Source organism: Panicum virgatum, chromosome 4K (assembly GCF_016808335.1).
Source record: "Panicum virgatum strain AP13 chromosome 4K, P.virgatum_v5, whole genome shotgun sequence".
NCBI lineage: Eukaryota > Viridiplantae > Streptophyta > Magnoliopsida > Poales > Poaceae > Panicum > Panicum virgatum.
Genome location: NC_053139.1, coordinates 32,508,627 through 32,528,016, shown reverse-complemented (window position 1 = coordinate 32,528,016; position 19,390 = coordinate 32,508,627). Strand labels below are relative to the sequence as shown.

General features: G+C 43.8%; 1 protein-coding gene and 1 long non-coding RNA gene across 2 annotated transcripts; both read left to right on the top strand.

The window, feature by feature from the left end:
* Positions 1–22: 22 nt before the first annotated feature.
* On the top strand, positions 23–2,064 carry LOC120705178. The gene is made up of 3 exons (XR_005687822.1): positions 23–399; positions 475–789; positions 989–2,064. It is a non-coding gene; the product is annotated as an uncharacterized LOC120705178 (long non-coding RNA).
* Positions 2,065–11,984: 9,920 nt separating this feature from the next.
* Positions 11,985–19,109, top strand: LOC120703679. Its single transcript, XM_039987828.1, has 2 exons — positions 11,985–13,839; positions 16,040–19,109. The coding sequence occupies exon 2, from the start codon at positions 16,271–16,273 to the stop codon at positions 18,938–18,940; it is 2,670 nt and encodes an 889-aa protein (XP_039843762.1). The 5' UTR covers positions 11,985–13,839; positions 16,040–16,270; the 3' UTR covers positions 18,941–19,109.
* Positions 19,110–19,390: the final 281 nt, after the last annotated feature.

Sequence of the window (19,390 nt, the reverse complement as noted above, 5' to 3'; positions counted from 1 at the left end):
CTCTGCATCATGACAACTTAACCTTTGTGTGCTTATATACATTTATATATATATTGCCAGATGCGTTGGTACTCACTTGGACAACACCGCCTTGCTTCACTAGTAATGTCTAGAGGGTCGTCAAGCGGAAAGGGTTTCGGGACTGGGAGAGGAAAGGGGGTACAAAAGAGACCTCCTATTGTGTGGGATAGACTGGTTGGTCCTGAATCTTATCCGGAAGCAGTGTTTGAGTTTCTAGTAGAGAGCAAGACTGATTTCTGCCCCAACAATCCTCTCTGAGGATACGATAACTGCAAAGAAGATTGGCCAAAATGCAAGCACGGTGAGGACTGCTTAGTGCAGATGACGACCGAGGGTTCCAAAGGAGGCCAATGTTTCTTCAAATGCCCGCGTGCATGGGTAGGTGTTACTAATGTTCGTTCAATACATATGTCCCTTTTCTATTCTACTACTAACTACGAATTCAAATTTCAGTCTTCCAAGGCTCCGAAAAACTGCAGGTTTGTTAGGTGGGTGGATCCTCCTGCTATTCATCCTCATCATGAGTACATCGAATACCTTCACAACCGGATCTTCGATCTAGAATTGAGTTTCCCTAACGGTGAAAACGACACGGAAGACGATGACAATAGCAATGATGCAGTTTCACATGAGACCATCTGCACTGATCCTAATTGCAACTTCCCTTGTCACAACAACAAGGGGCCTCCGCCACCGTCGTCGGAACCTACAATTCAAGGATACTATGGCGAAGGTGCCACACAATTTGCTACCCCGGCCGCGTTTTTTGTGAGTTTCCATAATCACCTAGACGATCTTCCCGATAGAATTTTAATTATGTGTATTTATTTACAAGTGCATAATTCAATTCTATAATTCAAACAACAGTCATGTATCATCTGAATACTCCAGAAAACTAATACAGTATAGCCACCGATATCACTCTCACACAAACAGTTGTATGGCTCTATTTGCCATGACGTCACAGGTTGCCTGGCGCAAAATCTCGACATCACAGGACCTAGTCACCATTTGGATTCAGAAACAAATTCAGCAACAACTTCGTTTTTTTTAAAAAAGGTCAGCAATAACTATTGGATCTCTCCATTTTCTTTTTTCATAGGACAGAGAATCCCTCCATTTGAAGTGGTCGCTTCGACGATAGGGTATGCTTGAAACACAGAGGACTCAGTAATGCCAGCTTTGAGACCACATGAGAGTCCTTGGGGATAAAATAAAATGGAAGGGTATTGCCTTGCTGTTTCAAGGGAAAATCCTATGTGAGGCAAGCCCTTGCTGTAATACAAATTTTCAGCAGGTTAGAGCGATTGTTGCCGGTATAATTAGGGTTTAGAGCTGAGATTTGCCCTAGTCTCTACTTTCAGCACGTAGTTTGTTCTGCGCAGTCACTATTGTTAAAAGTTTTACATCTTCATGGCATTATAAAAATATCAATCCTTTACATAAGTGCAGAGTTTTTTCTCAGCTTCCCCTCCCCGTAGCAACACATGGAGTATCATCTAGTTATACTATATTTTTTCGTTGCTTGCCCACATTAGGTGGCTACGTTCCCTATCATGAACACCCATAAGAGCAGCGCATGCCTTCTTGATGGCATTCAACTCCTCAACCACACTGTCCATCTTGATTCTTTGCCTTGGAGAGCCCTGGCAGCATGCTAGAGCAAGTCTAACCACAGGATGAATGACCAAATCCATGACATCTTGGGTGTTTCCACTGTAGGTTGCACTAGCATCCAGTATTTCCAGTAATTTGTTTGGATAGGCCATCTTCACGTGATTGACTAGACTTGTCTCACCAAGGTTGAAACTGTCAGTTGGCCTCTTTCCGGTAAGCATTTCAATAGCAACACCCCATAGCTATATATGTCACCATCCGTGGACACCCCATACCCTGAGCCATACTCTGAAAGCATATATAAATGAAGGATTTAGCGGTTAACTAATGAGTAGTAAAAGAAGTGGGTTTCACACTACAATTTCACTTGGGTAAATAAAACACTGATATTACCATTTTTTCACTAGAGGAAAAAACTATTGAAAAGATGATGATGATGATGATAATAATAATAATAATAATAATAATAATAATAACAACAACAACAACAACAACAACAACAACAACAATATCTGACCTGGTGGAACATATCCAATTGTGCCTTTAACTGTTAATGAGCTGCCTTCACTGCCACCATGATTTTTCTTCCATACTTCAGCATGCATTATCTTTGCTAGACCAAAGTCTGTTACATGTGCAACTAAATCATCATCTAAAAGTATGTTGCTTGGTTTAATGTCACAATGAACTATGGGTGGCTCAATATTGTGGTGAAGATATTCCAACGCTGCTGCAACATCAAGAGCAATGTGCAGTCTTCTCATCAAACTGAGCCTTTTGGCTATCAGGCTATTTTTCAATGTGTTTGGATGCAGCCACTCGTCTAGACTTCCATTGCAGATAAATTCCAGGACAAGTGCCTTGAATTCACCACCATTATGGTCCAAGCCACTGCACACTGTGATCACTTTCACAAGGTTCCGGTGCCGAATCCTTCTCAGGGCATTGCACTCAGTCAAAAAACTTCTACAGGCTCCTCGGAGATTAAGATTCCGGTGTCGGTGCCGAATCCGGTGCCGAATCCTTCTTAGGAAACCCAATCGGTTTAAGGTCATCAATAAAGTCAACACAAAAGTCAATAATCTCCTCTGTTCCGTACGCACTGGCGATGCTTCCTTCTGGACGAGCACGATTACGAACACATTTCTTTAGTACACCCATGAACCTCTCGAAGGGGAACATGTTGTGTAGAAATACAGGTCCGAGGATATCAATCACTTTCACAAGGTGGACTAGAAGATGTGTCATAATGTTGAAGAATAATGGTAGAAATATCAACTCAAATCCAACAAGACATTGTACCATATAGTTCTGCAGCTTTGTCAGATTGACTAGGTCAATTACCTTTTGAGAAATTGTGTTGAGGAAGGCACATAGCTTCACAATGGTTAATCGCATATTCTCAGGCAGAATCCCCCGCAGCACAATGGGAAGAAGTTCAGTCATAAGCACGTGGCAGTCGTGGGACTTTAGGTTTGCCAATTTCTTTTCTTACAAATTTAGGATTCATTTTATATTAGACGAGTATCCAGATGGGACCTTAATACTGCTCAAGCATTCAAACATACTTTCCTTTTCTTCTTTGCTAAGAGTATAGCTGGCGGGACTTAAATAGTGTCGTCTATTGTCTTGCTTTTCTGGATGTAGGGCATCTCTATCTTTCATTCGTTGCAATTCCTGATGTGCTTCTAGTGTATCTTTTGTCCTTCGGTACGCCCCCAAGAATCCTATCAAGTTGACGCAAAGATTCTTTGTGAGGTGCATCACATCAATTGCATAGCGAACATCTAAGACTTCCCAATATGATAGCTCCCAAAAAATAGACTTTTTCTTCCACATGGGCGCCAATCCGTTTTCGCTCGGTACAGGTTGGCTACCTGGTCCCTTTCCAAACACTACTTCTAGATCTTTGACCATTTCAATGACGCCGTTGCCACTACGGTGCATCGGTTTTGTTCGGTGGTCCACTTCCCCTTTGAAATACTTGCCTTTCCTTCGTACCGGATGTCTGATGGGTAGAAACCGACGATGACCCATGTATACACACTTTCTACAGTGAGTCAACCATATACTATCGGTATCCTCTAAACAGTGTGTAGGCTCTATATCTCTTGTTCGATTGTCCCGATAGGTTACTAAGAGCAGGCCAGTCATTGATGATTACAAACAACAATGCTCGTAGGTTGAAGTCCTCTTGTTTGTATTCATCCCACATCCGTACACCTTCTTCATGCCATAGCAATAAGAGTTCTTCGATCAATGGTCTTAAGTACACATTGATGTCATCGGGCTTTTTTGGGCCTGGGATAAGTACCGGCATCATGATAAATTTTCGCTTCATGCATAGCCATGGTGGAAGATTGTATATGCATAGAGTCACAGGCCAAGTGCTGTGCCCACTGCTCATCTCACCAAAAGGATTCATGCCATCCGTACTCAAATCGAACCTTATGTTTCTCGCATCCAAGGCAAAGTCTGTGTAGGTTCTATCTATTTTTCTCCACTATGACCCATCCGCTGGGTGTCTCAATATTGAGTCTTGCTTGCGTTCCTCTTTGTGCCATCGCATCAACTTAGCATTCTCTTTACTTCTAAACATACGCTTCAAATGTGGTATTATAGGCGAGTACCACATGACCTTGGCAGGAACTCTCTTCCTGGGACGCTCCCCCTCGACGTCCCCAGGATTATCTTTTCGGATCTTGTAATGCAATGCACCACATACAGGGCAAGCATCCAAATTCTCGTAGTCACCTTGGTAGAGAATGCACCTCAAGTCCTAGAGGGCAAATAAGTTGTTTCGCTTCGTACGTTGTGCTAGGCATTTCGTTGTCCTTAAGAAGCATTTTTTTTCAAAAGTTTCAATAACTCACCAAATCCCTTATCTGATACACCATGTGTTGCCTTCCATTGCAGAAACTCCAGTGTTGTGCCAAGTTTCTTCAATCCATCTTCACAGCCAGGGTACAACAACTTGCGATGGTCCTCTAACATCTGTTGGAACTTCATCCTCTCCTTTTCACTATCACATTCTTCCCGTGCATTGCGCAATGCTTGCCCGAGATCGTCGGTGGGCTCATTTTCTGCAGCATCTACTTCAGGCTCTTCCATGGCAGTATCATCGTCAAAGGCACCGAGTCCAGCATGGATAGAAAAATTGTCGTCATAATCTTCTTCTTCACTGCCTTTCATCATAACACCATTTTCTCCATGTTTGGACCAATAAAAGTATTTGGGCATGAAACTATGAGTGAAAATGTGACTGCGAAGGGTTCTCCTAGAGGAGTAATATTTATTAGTCTGGCATTGTATGCACGGGCAGCACATGAAACCATTCTGCTGGTTTGCCTCGGCCACATCCAAAAAATAGTGCAAGCCATCAATGAACTCCTTGGTACATCGGTTAGCTTTGTATATCCATTGCCAGTCCATCTGCATTGTTTGAATAACATGAATTAAAAAAATAAAGGTCCGAATATCCAATCACACAATTTGAATAATACCATTCTTCATACACCACAATTAATTAAAAGTTCTACATAATCCATTACACAACATGATAATTTAAATGGTCCAAGTTGAAATAATAGCGAAAATGATACATGCATGCTAATACAAACTACTCAAGAGACCTATTGACCAAGGCCTCGTGAACCACCTCGCGAAGTCTCTCCACGTTACGGTCAAATTTTGCTAGCCCTGGCGCTTCACGCCTTGCATTATATCGAGCCATCAACTCGCGATCGTCATCCGTACCATGTAGTTCGACATTAAATTCACGCTGAAATTTGCGATTTTCTTTTCCAAGTTCAAAGCATTGAAATGCTCTCTTAACCAAACGACGAATACGACCTCTCAGAAGTCCAACTCGCTCCTCAGGTCGGAACTCAAGGGAATATCCGGTGGGCTCCAGATTATTGCGTACCGACGCCCGAGCGGACGCACGACGCTCCAATGCAATAACAGGTGGCAAACTCATACTCCCTACACTTATCTTTACAAGAAAATAATGAAAACATAAAAAATACAACTAATTATTCATACTACAAGAAAAAAATGAATAAAATCTTAAATAGTCACATTGTAATATATACAAACATACTCACATTGTAATATATATACACTCATTCTAAACAAAAATCTAGTATTTGTAATAATAAATCACACATCAACTCTCTATACAAGAAAATCACACATCAACTCTCTATACTCATCTAGATAAACTAAAACAAGTAAATCATATCTATTTATGCACAGATAAAAGTACCACACATTTGAGTTCAAATGGTATAAAAATCAAGAAACTTTCCCAATCTAAAAACCTCCCATTTCTCTATTTCTAAACCATAAAAAATGAGCTACACAAGAAATGAATGATGAGAGGAATAAGCTCATAACCTTTACAGCTGTTGAATGGACAGGGAATCAAAGAGTCTTCACAAATCATGGAGGAAATGGGCAAGAACTCCCCCCACCCGAGCCAAGAACAGCAAGAACATTGAGCTGAATGGCTCGGGCGGGGGAGGAAGAAGGGGAGGTAAAGGGTTGGGGTTATTTTGTCCCGGTTGGAGCCACCAACCGGGACCCAAGGCAACATATTTGTCCCGGCCAATGGCCCAAGGGGCCTTTGGTCCTGGTTGGAGCCACCAACTGAGAGAAATGTAAGGCCCTCGGTCCCGGTTGGTGGCTCCAACCGGAACAAAAGACCCCTGTTCCCCCACGCTGGCCGGCTAGCCGTTGGACCCGAGACTAAAGCACTCTTTGATTCTGGGCCCAAAGGTGCATGATCCCTAGTTTTCCTCAATTAATCTACTAGTATGTGTAGATGTAGATCGTTAGTACTACCATGCTTAACCAGGATTCGGTAGAAGTCGAGTGATTTCCTATCACTCGCGAGATATATGACCTTATTACTTATGGCAAAGTTACTTGAGAATGAAACAATGAGGAAGGAAAAATAGAGACCGGATAGGGAATGATATTGAGATGCAGGTGATGGCAACATGACAGGGTCCTGGTGTCTTAGATGGACCCATCTATGTCGATTGAGGACCGTACCGTTGTTGGCAGTGTTGATCGAGGATTGAACAATACTAACCACATGCCGGGAGAAGGAGGTAGTCGAAACCGGTAAACTAACTACCTAATTTGCAATGATACTTTGAATCGTGACCTACTACTTTGGGAGTGGAATGATGGCGGATGTTGTATGTCGCCTTCGGGTTTACTGGGTGTTCGCCGTGTGGGGCTCCTCACCCGGGTTTTGGCAGGCGTGGTTCAGTTGTCGGGGTGATGATGGGAACAGTTGCCACGCATGGCCCGGTGTGGCATGCACGTGATGTGTGTGTTAGGTCCACCTTACAAGGTTAAACGGATCGATTCGCCGAGACTCGCGGATATGATAGCTTTGATCTCTTTGTCATATCGTAGTAAAAAAGTGGAATGAGAATGGCAATGTGATGAGATGTGTTAATGATACTCTTTGGAAAACTAATGTGATATACCATGCTTGCTCTAGATATTTATGCAAACCTAGTTGATACTTGTTACTTTAAACTTGAGCTAAAATATTGAAAGTAAGGATCCACTATTAGTAGCTTTCCAGCAAAATAAACTCCAGAGCCAAAAGCATTGCATACTAGGAGTCGGCTAAGTATATACCATTAGTCGGGTAAGTCTTGCTGAGTATTAGTATACTCAGGGTTTGTTCTTGACCCTGTTTCATGTGTAGCTGTTGCTGGTTGGAGCTAACTAGGATTCACATCGGTGGGCTCGATGTGATATCCTCACATTTTCGTAGTGATCGTGGTTTTTTTTTAAAATTGAACTCCTGTTTTAAACTTTCGCTGCATGCTAAACTCTGTGTTGTAATTTAAATTTGAGAAATGTCTGCTTGTAATCATCTGTGCTTGTCTTTGTGCAAGACTTCTAGTGTATGTTTCGATCTATGATTACCATGGCTGAATCGTGGTTGAATTGGGCTTGACCCAACAGACTGCCGGGTTATACCATTTTAAGTGCATATGTACCAGATCAAGATTAAAGATAAGGGTCAGTGCACTTAAGCCGATATAATTTGGGGGCGGTTTTGCCACGGCTTTGCCCCTCCTGTTCACTGTCAAAAATAAAAAGGGGGCTCAGGGGGGTGTTGCTGAGCTTCTCAACAAAGTGAAGAAGCTGGTTGTTCACCCTCCTTCCATTCTCTACTACAAAAACTGATTAACCGAGGCACTTTGAAAAGGCCTCGGAGGCGGGCACGTTAAAAAACCGCCTCGGTTAATGCCAGATATTAACCGAGGTGGTCATTTGTTATTAACCGAGGCGGTTACGACAACCGCCTCGCAAAATGTATTAACCGAGGCAGTCATTTTTTACTCAACTGTCTCGGTAAAGCAAGCCCAGCCCAGCCCATCAAGCTCAGCCCACAAAGCCCAATTGTGAGCACGCATATATAATTACTTCTCTTCTCTCAAACCCTAACTCTATCCTCCCCCCACCCTTATCCTCTCTTGTCTCTCTCTCTCTCTCTCTCTCTCTCCGACCCCATCGGGCCTCCCCTCCTTGGCAGCCTTCCCATGCGGCGCGCAAGGTGGCGCGGCAATGGCACAGGGGCGCCAGGGGCCGCGCGCGGTGGTGCGATGTGAGGGGGCATGGCAGCGATGTGAGGGCGGCCGCCGTTGCTCCTCCAGCACCATGCCCCGGAGCTCCCTCGCGACGCGGATCAAGGGCGGGGCGCGGCGGATCCTCCACGACGGCGCACGGTGGCGGCGGACTCCCTCCTCCATGACGACGCGCGACGGTGGCGGCTCCCTCCTCCACGTCGGCGCCCGGCGGGCGCCCTCCACCACGGCGCGCGGCGGCGGGCTTCCTCCGCTCCCTCCACGACCCGCCTCCGAATCCGGCCGCCGCCGTGCTCGCAAGGCCTCTCTCTCTACTCTCTCCTCCAGATCTGACCGCGAGGCGAGGCGGCGCTGGAGCGCTGGGGCGAGGGCCGCACTGGATCCGAGCTGCGGCGGCATGTGGGGGCGGTGCTGGAGTAGCAACACGGCGAGGCACGGTGATAGGGTGCTGGAGGAGCAGCGGCGGCGGCCGATGGGCTCGGCGGGCCCGTGATGGGCTCACCGGGCTTTTCTCTTTTTATTTTTATTTTTTATTTGATTAACCGAGACGGGCAGCACATCCGCCTTGGTTAAGTCATGATTAACCGTTACAATACCTCCAAGGCGGTTGGGTCTGCCCGCCTTGGAAAATACTTTTTGACCGCCTCGGAAAATAATTTTTGTAGTAGTGATTGCTCCTCCTTTTCCTGATTTCTCCTCCTCCTCCTAGCTCCAAATGGTTAGGGAGAGAGGGCTCCTCTGATGGAACCCGCTGGAGTTTGTTACCGATCTTCGATGAGAGTGGGAGATAACTTGATTTGGGGAGGAGGATCGACGTTGTGCTGCCTGACTACAACATCACAAGGGTCTGCGCCTTAGCGGCAGCTACACCGCCTCCTATTTGTGTTGTTCTTGCTGTGCTAAGAACAACCTTGAACCTGCAAGCAAATCAAAGAACAAGCAAGAACAAGTGGACAAGCAAATAGCACACAAATCTTGCCCAAAGGATGAATTCGATACACAAATTTGGGGTTTTGAATCATGCAAACGGGTGGTCTAATCGACACACGCGTTCACCAGGAAGTAGCTGAAACTAAACTTACAACAAAATAAAACCCAAGTGTTCCCTGGTGGCTGCTACTAGTTTATATAGGTGAGAAGGCAGCCAGGAGGGTGCTGAGGTCGAAATCCTAACTTAAAATTGGCCACTAGTGGGCTGGACGAGATACAAGTGACTCAACCCACGTCTGGAAGTCTAAACATCATTTTGGTGATAATTCGTACCTCTGGACGAATCTGATGATGAGGTTGGATCCATCTAAAAGTAGACTTCAAGATCTTTCCAACGAGTACTCATGAGTCTCGAACAACCTCCGGAGTTATGATTTATAACCATCTCAATCTGGCACTTCCTGTAGGTCCGAGCGCGTGGTCCGAAAGGCTGGTCTGAGCTGGATGTTGTCTGATCTTCCTCCAGGTCCAAACTTGCTGCTCGCACCCTCACACTTGGCTGGTTCATCACCCATGCTCCTAAATATAAGTAAACCATCATCATGATTTAGTAGCATCAAATTCTGAGAACAATATGTACGGACAACTAGGGACGAATTTACCTGAGGATTAAGCATGTAAGCTCGATCTCTAGTCATGTAAGCTTGTTGTCCCATAGGTATGGTTGTATCCATTGCAGGGATGTCCACATCATCCTCCCCTTCATGCATTTGAGTCACCCTCGACTCAAGTTCTTGATGAATTGTTGCTTGTGGCATAAAATCAGCCACACCACCAATACCTCCAATAGGTTTGAAAGGAGGAGGCCCGGGGGGCACTCAAAAACACACACCAAGTGATGGCATGTGTAGAGCATGGGCTCATCATTCCAAACTGAATGGGAGGAGGTTGATGTAGTGCATGTCGAGGTTGTTGCAGCCGAGTTGTCGATGTTGCCGTTCATGGTGAAATAGCTATGCTGGTGCAATGGCATTCTGGAGTGTGCATCTGTGGCTGGCATGATCCCATCATCCCTCCCTCTTCAATCCCCAACCCCTTGTGGACAGAAGGTTCACTTGATCTCCATGGCCTCCTTGCTGGTGGTGATGAGCTCCAATCCCTTCTCCTTCCTTCCCTTGCTCCTTCGCCTTGCTCTAGGTGTGTGAGAGAGTGGAAAGATGAAGAGAGAGTGTGTGAGGGAGAGTGAGAGAATGAGTGTAACTAGGATGGTGTTTCCGTTCCTCATAAGAGAGTGCCAGCTAGCCTGACCAGTGGGGCTAGGATGGCTCCAAAGGTGACAGCTCAATTCTGTGCATGAAGTGTTCTGGCGGATGGTCCGCATGAGCGTCGGACGGTCCGTGAGAACACAAACTGTCTGAAAAACTCTGAGTCTGTGTAAATGTTTAGGCGGACTGTTTCGGTGGTCTGCCGGGATGGTCTGCTGGAACATGGAGTGCCCAGAAATGTGTAGTTTTCTGTACAACTAGTTTCTAAACTTGAATTTAAGTTGCTCTTGATGATGATGATTAGGAACATGTCACGCAAACCTCTCCACCTGGAAGAATCGCGTCCCGAGATTCGTCAAAATGGGTTTTATGCATCTAGAATTGAAAATTAAAGGAAAATAGCTTTTTATTCCCTTCTAACCATCCGTATGGATTCAAACCCAACCAAAAACTGAAACAAAGAAATTGGTGGTACCTTAGGTCAAATAGGTGTGGGTATAGCTTTCCTATGGTGTCTTCTACTTCCCAAGTGGCTTTTTCCACTAAATGGCGGCTCCATTGCACTTTCAGCAGCTTGATAGTTTTGGTTCTTGTCTTCCTTTCTGAAAAGTCCAAAATGGCAATGGGATACTCTTTATAGCTCAGATTTTGGTCCAAGTCAATTTCTTGCAACTCGACCAAATCGGTGGGGACTTTGATACATCGCTTAAGTTGGGAAATATGAAAAACATTGTGAATTCCCATAAGCGAGTCCGGTAGAACAAGAGCATAGGCAACTTCACCTCTCTTGGCATAAATTTTAAATGGTCCTACATACTTTGGTGCCAATTTGCCCTTCTCTTGAAACCTTTGAGTTCCTTCAAATGGTGTGACTTTCAAATACACATAGTCACCCACTTGATAGTCCATTTTCCTTCTATGATCATTGGCATAGGCTTTGTATCTTTCTTGTGCAGCACTCAAACTTTGGTGAATTTGATCTACCTTTTCTTCGGCTTCTTGCACAAGCTTTGAGCCATAGAGATGTCGTTCTCCAACTTCCGACCAATTCAAAGGAGTTTGACAATCTCAGCCATATAATGCTTCATATGGGGACATATTGATGCTTACTTGATGGCTATTGTTGTAAGCAAACTCAGCAAAAGTTAAGCAAACATCCCAGCTGCTACTATACATGATAGCACAAGAACGAATCATGTCTTCTAAAATTTGACTGACTCTCTCTGTAATAATAAATTAATAAATGCTAACATTTTCTTTGATGTTTAATGTTGCAATAGGATTTTATTATTAGAATGCTAGTATGCTGTATTTTATTACATATCTCTTATCATAATTATGCTTCCGCTATGCTTGTGTTTTAGAGGAGATGCTATCAAAATTTTATAGTTTTCCATGCTGGTAGTGTTGTGTAGTAGCAATGTAGCATCTCAGGAGTTTGTGGTCGGCTTGTGAAAAATAGACCAGGTATTAAGCCAGTGGGTAACTAATAAGTAAATAACTTGCAAATAAAATGAATATTCCTCCTTAAAAAACAATATCATACCTACATAGCTATAGCGACTAATAAGTAGCAGCCATTCGTAATAGAGCTTGTTGTTTCAAGTCCCATGTAATTCCTCATAGCCATAGCTTGCAAGCTAAGTAGCTGGAAAGTTACTCCCTCCAGTTCCCTAAAACAAGTCGTTTTGGACATCGACACGGTCTAAAACAAACAACTTTGACCATTACTTTTTGCTATAAAATATTTAAAAAATTTAGTCAACTTTTCTTTTATTAAACTACATTTTGAGATGAATCTACTTACGTCACTTTCACATTTTCAAACTCAACACAAAATAATATATTTGTAGTCAAAGTTTAAAATGTTTGACTTAGGACAATCTCAAAACCACTTGTTTTAGGGAACCAGAGGAAGTAAATAACAGCATCCTAAGTCACCTTTCAGCGTGCAGTAATGTCTTGTGGAATAACCGTCATGGGATTTGGTTGCAACAGCCTGCCAGCGATTAAAGCAGGCAGTCAAGGAGTATTTTACCTAGGCATATGGGTGATGATCTTGTCTGGGGATTGATAGAGTATGTCTTTGTTCATATATATTTTTTAAGGCTGTCTGCATCTTAGATGTGTATAGGAAATGATCTCAAGATAGTTGTATCATCTTTTACTTCAACAAAAGCTTCATTTATTAAAAACTTCCTTTGGCTGTATTTTAATGTGTATTAATAAATGTATAATTTCATGTAGTAGTTTTAGAAGATGAATAATAGTATCATTTCCATATAACACAATTGCTCAGGTATGAGAACATATCTATGGTCAAACCTGGAAAGTATGATGGCACATATATTAGGACTATGACAAAAAAAAAAGATGGAGGGAGTTGTTTTAGCTGGGTGCATACCTATCTGAGCCGGTCTGTTGTTCTTTCATGAGTTGGAGAAGTGATTAGCAAATTTTTATTACTTCCCATGAACTTTCTTATTCTACTCCAGTTTCTTTACCTTTAGGATCTCATGATGTCATGTGCGCCACTTTTAACAAAGGAGAAAAGACAGAAACCCTCCACACTGTTTAATGCTGAGCCATGACATTTTTCTCTCACAACAGAATATACATGATCCATATGGAAAAAATACTCAGGTTCCCTTGCTAGTTATTTTGAACATTTAAACTGTATAGAACATAATTTTAATTAATTTGACCCATGTTTTCTGCTGCAATATGTCTACAAAACATAATGACATTGCAACATTATAAAGCTACTTTGCATGACAATTATATGATTCTCATATACGCAATCCAAATATTTAACAAAATAGTAGTGAAAGTTTCGAGGTCTCTATATCCTTTTCAAAATGGCTAGTATTAATGATGCTATGAAGCATTTACTTGTTTTACTAAAGGACCAAAGTATCTTTAGGAAAGAAATAGCAGGCGAATGTCTCATGCTTTTTGGTATGAATAAGGAAAAGAAAAGAGCAGGAGACATGCAAGGAATCGTGCATGCTTTACAAGATGAAAGGGGCGAACTGTGCTCCCCGGGACAAGAAACACGCAAGGAATTGTGCATGCTTTACAAAATGAAAGGGCAACCTGTGGTAGCCTGGTACATTGGCAAACTTGTCTGCGCACCTCTGTTCTAACTGTAGCATATTGGAAGGCCTCATTAAAATTTGTCAAATTCAAGTTCTGCTTCTCCTGCTGCTCTTATCCGTCAACTTTGTCCATCCCACAGAAATGTAGAATAACTCAATGACATTTATATATCGGGTGTGCATGTAGGTTCTGGCAAGAAAAATCCTCAACTGATGGATTAGATTAATGCTTGTGCTGTTGCTGTTCTTGCTTGGTCTTCTACGGTGGAAGTCACCATGGACATGGAGGTACTGCTCTTTTGCATTCTTCAATAATGTTTAAGTTAAAAGTTGCTTGGTTTTCTACTTTAATTTCCTTCTAGCCAATTCTGGTGAGACTTAATTTGATGGCTGTGCAATCAACATCGCTTGCTCCATCCGTCTTACATGATGTAGTTCCATCTCACTGAACCTGTTGGCTAGCTTGCGAAAACATGCACGTACTGATGTTGTGAGTTATTTTCAATTGCCTATAGAAATGGTATAGGTATGTATGGCGTTGTGGGTGGCTGGGAATGCCCCCACCTCTCTAGGGCGCTAGGAAAATCTCGAGTCCTAGGGTAGCATGTGGATGCAAATGAGATTATATATAAGTATATAACTTCGGTGCAGCTGCAAAGTGAAGCTTTAGCAATCCGAATTGTTTCATGCAACGGTTGAGGTATCAGACAAGTAGGTTTATAGAAGCTTCTAAAAGAGGGGAAGTTTGTACAAGGTAGAGGAAGAATGGAGGAGAGATAGGATGGAGTCACAGATTTGTCTTGAGCAGCAGCTCGCTAGGATTTCAAGTTCTAGCCCTTTGACCCCTAGCTTCCCATAGATCACGGTTGGTTGTTCTCATCCTCATACTTCAGCAATTCATATTTACAAGACTGAAGATCAACAAGCAAAGCAGGACAAACATCACGAGTAGAAAAGCAATTTTAGATCTACATAGCATGACCAAGCTTCTTTCACATTCTATCAACTTAGCACAGTTCTCGGAATGCTCAGATTTCAAAGTAGGACAAAGCTTGCCTGTACCAAGAAAAAAGGTCCTAGACTTGACTTCCTCTAAAGCAACCTTATCTATCTCAAACTCATAAGCCATGGAAACATACTTATGTTACACATTAATAAGTTTTTCCATATAAGCAGCTCGTTGATCACACTCAGTTTCATCAACAACTGTGGAGTAGATTTGAATAATGTCCATTTTTGGGCATCCAACTATTGCCCGAGTTTAATTTTGACCATGCAACTCCAAAACCGGGTATCCTTGACCATCAAACTATCAAAACCATTCACATTTGGCCATCCGGTGGCTTTGCTAGGTGGTTTTGGTGACGTGGCTGACACGTGGTAGTGGGGCCCACATGTCAGCCCATTTTCCTCTCTTCTCTCTCATCTCTCTGTTTCTTCTCTCCTCTCTCTCTCTCTCTTCAAGCCCCTTGCTCACGGCTTCCGGTGGCACGGCGCGGCGGATGGAGCCCGGCTCCTCCCGGCGGCGGCCCACTCTCCTCCTATCTCTAGCGGCAGTGCGGCCCTATGCCCTCCCCAGTGGACCTCGGCTGCGGCTCCCGGCACGCAGCCTCCTGGCAGCTCTGCGGCCGGAGGACTGCGGCGCCAGCCGGGGCAAGCGGGGTGGCGGGGAGGCTGGGAGAGAGGAGAAAGAGGGGAAGAAAGAGAGAATTAGGAGAGAGATAAAAAAAATAAGCTGACATGTGAGCCCAACACCATGTGTCAACCACGTCACCAAAACCACCCTGCAAAACCATCGGATGGCCGAATGTGAACGGTTTTGATAGTTCGATGGTTAAGGATACCCAATTTTGGAGTTGCATGGCCAAAATCAAACTCGGAGAATAGTTGGATGGCCAAAAATAGACTTTTCCGGTAGATTTTAGAAGAAAATCAAGTCTTTTAGTGGTATTTTCAAATTTCAACTTGTAATAAGATCTAATAAATCCGAACCACTCTTTATCGTATGGATAAAATATGATGAACCAATCTTGTGTACAAATAATAAAACAATATTCATCCCCACATATTATATTTGAACTAGATATATAAATAACAATTACCATATAACGCAGCCTCGATGTTTACATGAATTTTTTTTGTGAATTATAACTTAATATACTTTTCTTTTGTTTTGGAACAACTGCCTGTGTTGTATAACTATCATAAATAGGTGTCATATTGAGCCATCTATGATAATCGTTGTCATAGGTATTTTAGAATCACGTGTGATAACCGTTAAAATATACACTCAATCCAAATGGCTCATGACCCACCTACAATGTGAGGTCCTGGACATTTTGGGATCAGCATTTCTGTTTGATTTGTACAATTGATTAGAGCACATATGTCTGGCCAGAAAAATCTGTCAATCAATTATATGTAGCTTCAACGAAATATGGTCTGGTCGACCGTGACCTCACTGTACTTATTGGTTCCTTTATTTCAGGAGATATTTGGGTGGGATATTGATGAAGCCAAAGAGCAGATACTTGAATTTGTTAAGGGAAGGCCAGAGAAAAAAATTATCTATTTTCATGGATGGGATGGTTTTGGGGCGTCCCCAGTCCTCAATTCGATAGCAAATGAACTTTCATCACCGAAAATGGATGCTCCCCAGGAACTATGCTTTGACAAAGTATTGTACATTGACTGCTCGGAATAGAAAAGTAGAAGGGAAATGCAGAGAGCAATTGCCGAGGAACTGAAACTTGACCGTGGAACAATGGCTATGTTTGATAACCAGGATGAGGAGGATGACTTCAATGGACTGGATAAAGACTCTAGGGATGTGATAGCAAGTATTGCAACAGAGATTGATCGAACATTGAGGGACTGTAAATTTATGATGATTTTTCTTAATGGAAGTCATAATGAGGTCGACGTCACTAGATTTGGCATTCCACAGATGACGGAATTCCGTAACAACAAAATGATATGGACATTCAAGAGAAGGTTGCTGACGATTCATAGCCGCAGTTCTGAGACAGCAGCAAAGTTAAGATACAGCCACCTTTTCCTCTCTGCTGCACTTGTGCATGGAGAGTATCAGATCAGAGAGCCAGAATTTTGTGCACTGGTGCATGGAGAGGCTACTACCATAGTTGCTCGGCACCAAATGCTGGATATGGACACAACAATGGTGACAGAATGTTGCCTCTTTGAGCTATCCCAACATTATAATTTCCACTGTATCACTAGATTGGGTTGGGCTGTTCATTCTTCTAACTACTGGATATGTGCTGGAATCATAGAAGGCAATAAAGAAATGGAGATCAGAAATGCATTGCATGGAGAGATAAGATGGGAGTGCGATGCTCCTTTGCTTCATCGTGTGCTTGAAAAATTGAATCCTACCTTTTCAGTAAAGAAGATTACAAAGCCTCTAGCTGTTTCTACGAGGTGTCTAGTTAAAGATCGTTGGATTTGGATCACCTCCCAGGAACATGAAGTGGATGGTATGCAAGATATACCAGTAAGAGCATCATCGGTCTTCTTGGCATTGGAAAGACCAGGTCACCTACAACCATCTGAAAGATCAGATTATCCACCAGCACTTGAAGGACAAGATTGCCCAGCCGTATTGCCATCTGACATGTTCAAATATTCCAGGAGCCTTGCTGTGCTGGTTCTCTCTTATTGTGCCTTCAGTTTTGCATCACCGCCTTTCCTCATGTGCAATAGCCTAAGATTCCTTGGTTTGGACAACTGTAAGCACAAGCCAAGTGAACAATATTGTGATACAGATGCAGAGTGGACATTCTTGCTTAGTCTATGGGTGCTCGAGATACGCTACACAGAATGGGACGAGATCCTATCCAGAGAGAAGATGGATCTCATGAGTAACCTGAAGGAGTTAAATATAGAGGGAGTTAGGAGCTGGCAGTACATCAATCAACTAAGGAAAATACTACCCCACCTTTATAGGCTAAGGATTACCAATCCTAGGATTTATCAAGCGGAAACAACAGATGCAGATGACTCATTTATGGACAAGGGAAAGCTACAAATACTTGATCTGTCTGGCAACAGGGAGATGAAAGTTGTACCAAGTAGACTATCAAAGGCAAGTAGCCTTCAGGTGCTTCTTCTTGATGGCTGCCTTGGACTTGAATGTGTTATTGCACCTCATACGCTTCCATCATCTCTCATTTCCTTCAGCCTCGATGGCTATGGAGCAGCATCCCATTGGACACCAGCTATTAATCTACTACCTCCTAAAAATTTGCGTCCATCTTCTACAGGTCAGAAGGATGCCAAGATCTCCATGATATGCCTAGAGGGCTGTACGAGTTTGGAGAATTTGTTTCTGCGTGGACTACCTAATCTTGTGGAGCTGGACCTGTCAGGAACTGGAATCAAAATACTTGACTTTACAACTATGGTGATGCAAGTCACATGTCTCAGACGATTGTTTCTGCTGGGCTGTGAGCGCCTTGTTGCGATAAGATGGGATCAGAAGAGTCGATACGCTATACATCCACAACTAGAGCTCCTATGCATTGACACACGAGCTGGGACTGGATATTCTCGGCCATCCATAAACCATACCAAAAAGTCCTTCAGGCTGCAGATACATGCCATTCTTTCGGACGCAAGGCTTGCTCGATCCTTGTGGCCAGCAATAGACTGCTACAGAGGCAAGGGCAGCCTTGTGGATGTTTATTTTAATATCCTTGTCACCTATATGCCTATTGTTTATAGCAGTGGGGAGGATGCTCAACCTGAAGCTACCCACAGGATGCTTGCAGAGGCAAAGCAGTATGATGATGTCCATGCCACGGCTGGTGATGCTCCAATGCAGGATTTCCCACAGGCTCCGATTACCGATTTGAATCGCCATGTAGGGATTTCCCAGGGGAGCCGTGGTCTGGAGAGCGAACTGCTTGGATATTTCCCTGCGCGTAATAATTTGGCTCTTCTGATGAGAAGGTGTGCTGACTCCCTGCACCTGCATGACATTGACATCTCAACCAGTGCAAACATGCCCATGAATGAATGGGATTACCTTAGGCAATGCCATGTGGAGAGGTGCCCCAATTTGGATACCGTCTTTCGAGGAACATATGGCTTCGAGGCTATGGAGACTATTTGGGCATCGGATCTCCTGATGGCCCGCTGCATCTGGAGCAAACGTGGTTCCTATCACCATTACAGCTCCTTTGGGGAACTGCAGCAGCTGAACCTGCGTGCCTGCCCCAGACTCCGGTTCGTGCTTCCACTGTGGGCTTCCTCCCTCCCCAGATTGGAGACACTCCACATCATCAACTGCATGGATCTGAGGCATGTATTCGTGCTGGACGAAGGCCCGCGTAACATTCCCCAATCTGACGACCATCCACCTGCATAACCTCCCAATGTTGCGGCAGATATGTGAGGCCCAGATGCTGATGCTGGCGCCCGCGCTCATGACCATCAAGATCAGGGGATGCTGGGGCCTACGCCGACTACCATCCATGGAAGGGCGTGGCATACACATGGAGAAGCCGACGGTAGAGATCGAGAAGGATGTCTGGGATGCGCTCAAGTGGGACGGGTTGGAGGCTAGCCACCATCCCTCCCTCTTTGTCGAGCCACGCCACTCATGCTACTACAAGAAGAAATCGCTCTACAAGAAGAAATCGCTCAGGGGATCTGTCCTCAGGTACCTTTTTTCCCATCATTCTTTGTCCTGACGCTAATTTCATATGTTAGTTTTGCTTAGTCATTTCTTCTGTTGCCTAGGTGAGCTTCCAACTCATTGATTCTCCGGCTATGGATCCTGCCACTTGCATGTTTCTTGTGCTCCATCGTGTGCTTG

What these genes read in the sequence shown, in the direction of transcription:
- LOC120703679 (XM_039987828.1), top strand. Translation starts at nt 16,271, where the DNA reads ATGCAGAGAGCAATTGCCGAGGAACTGAAACTTGACCGTGGAACAATG.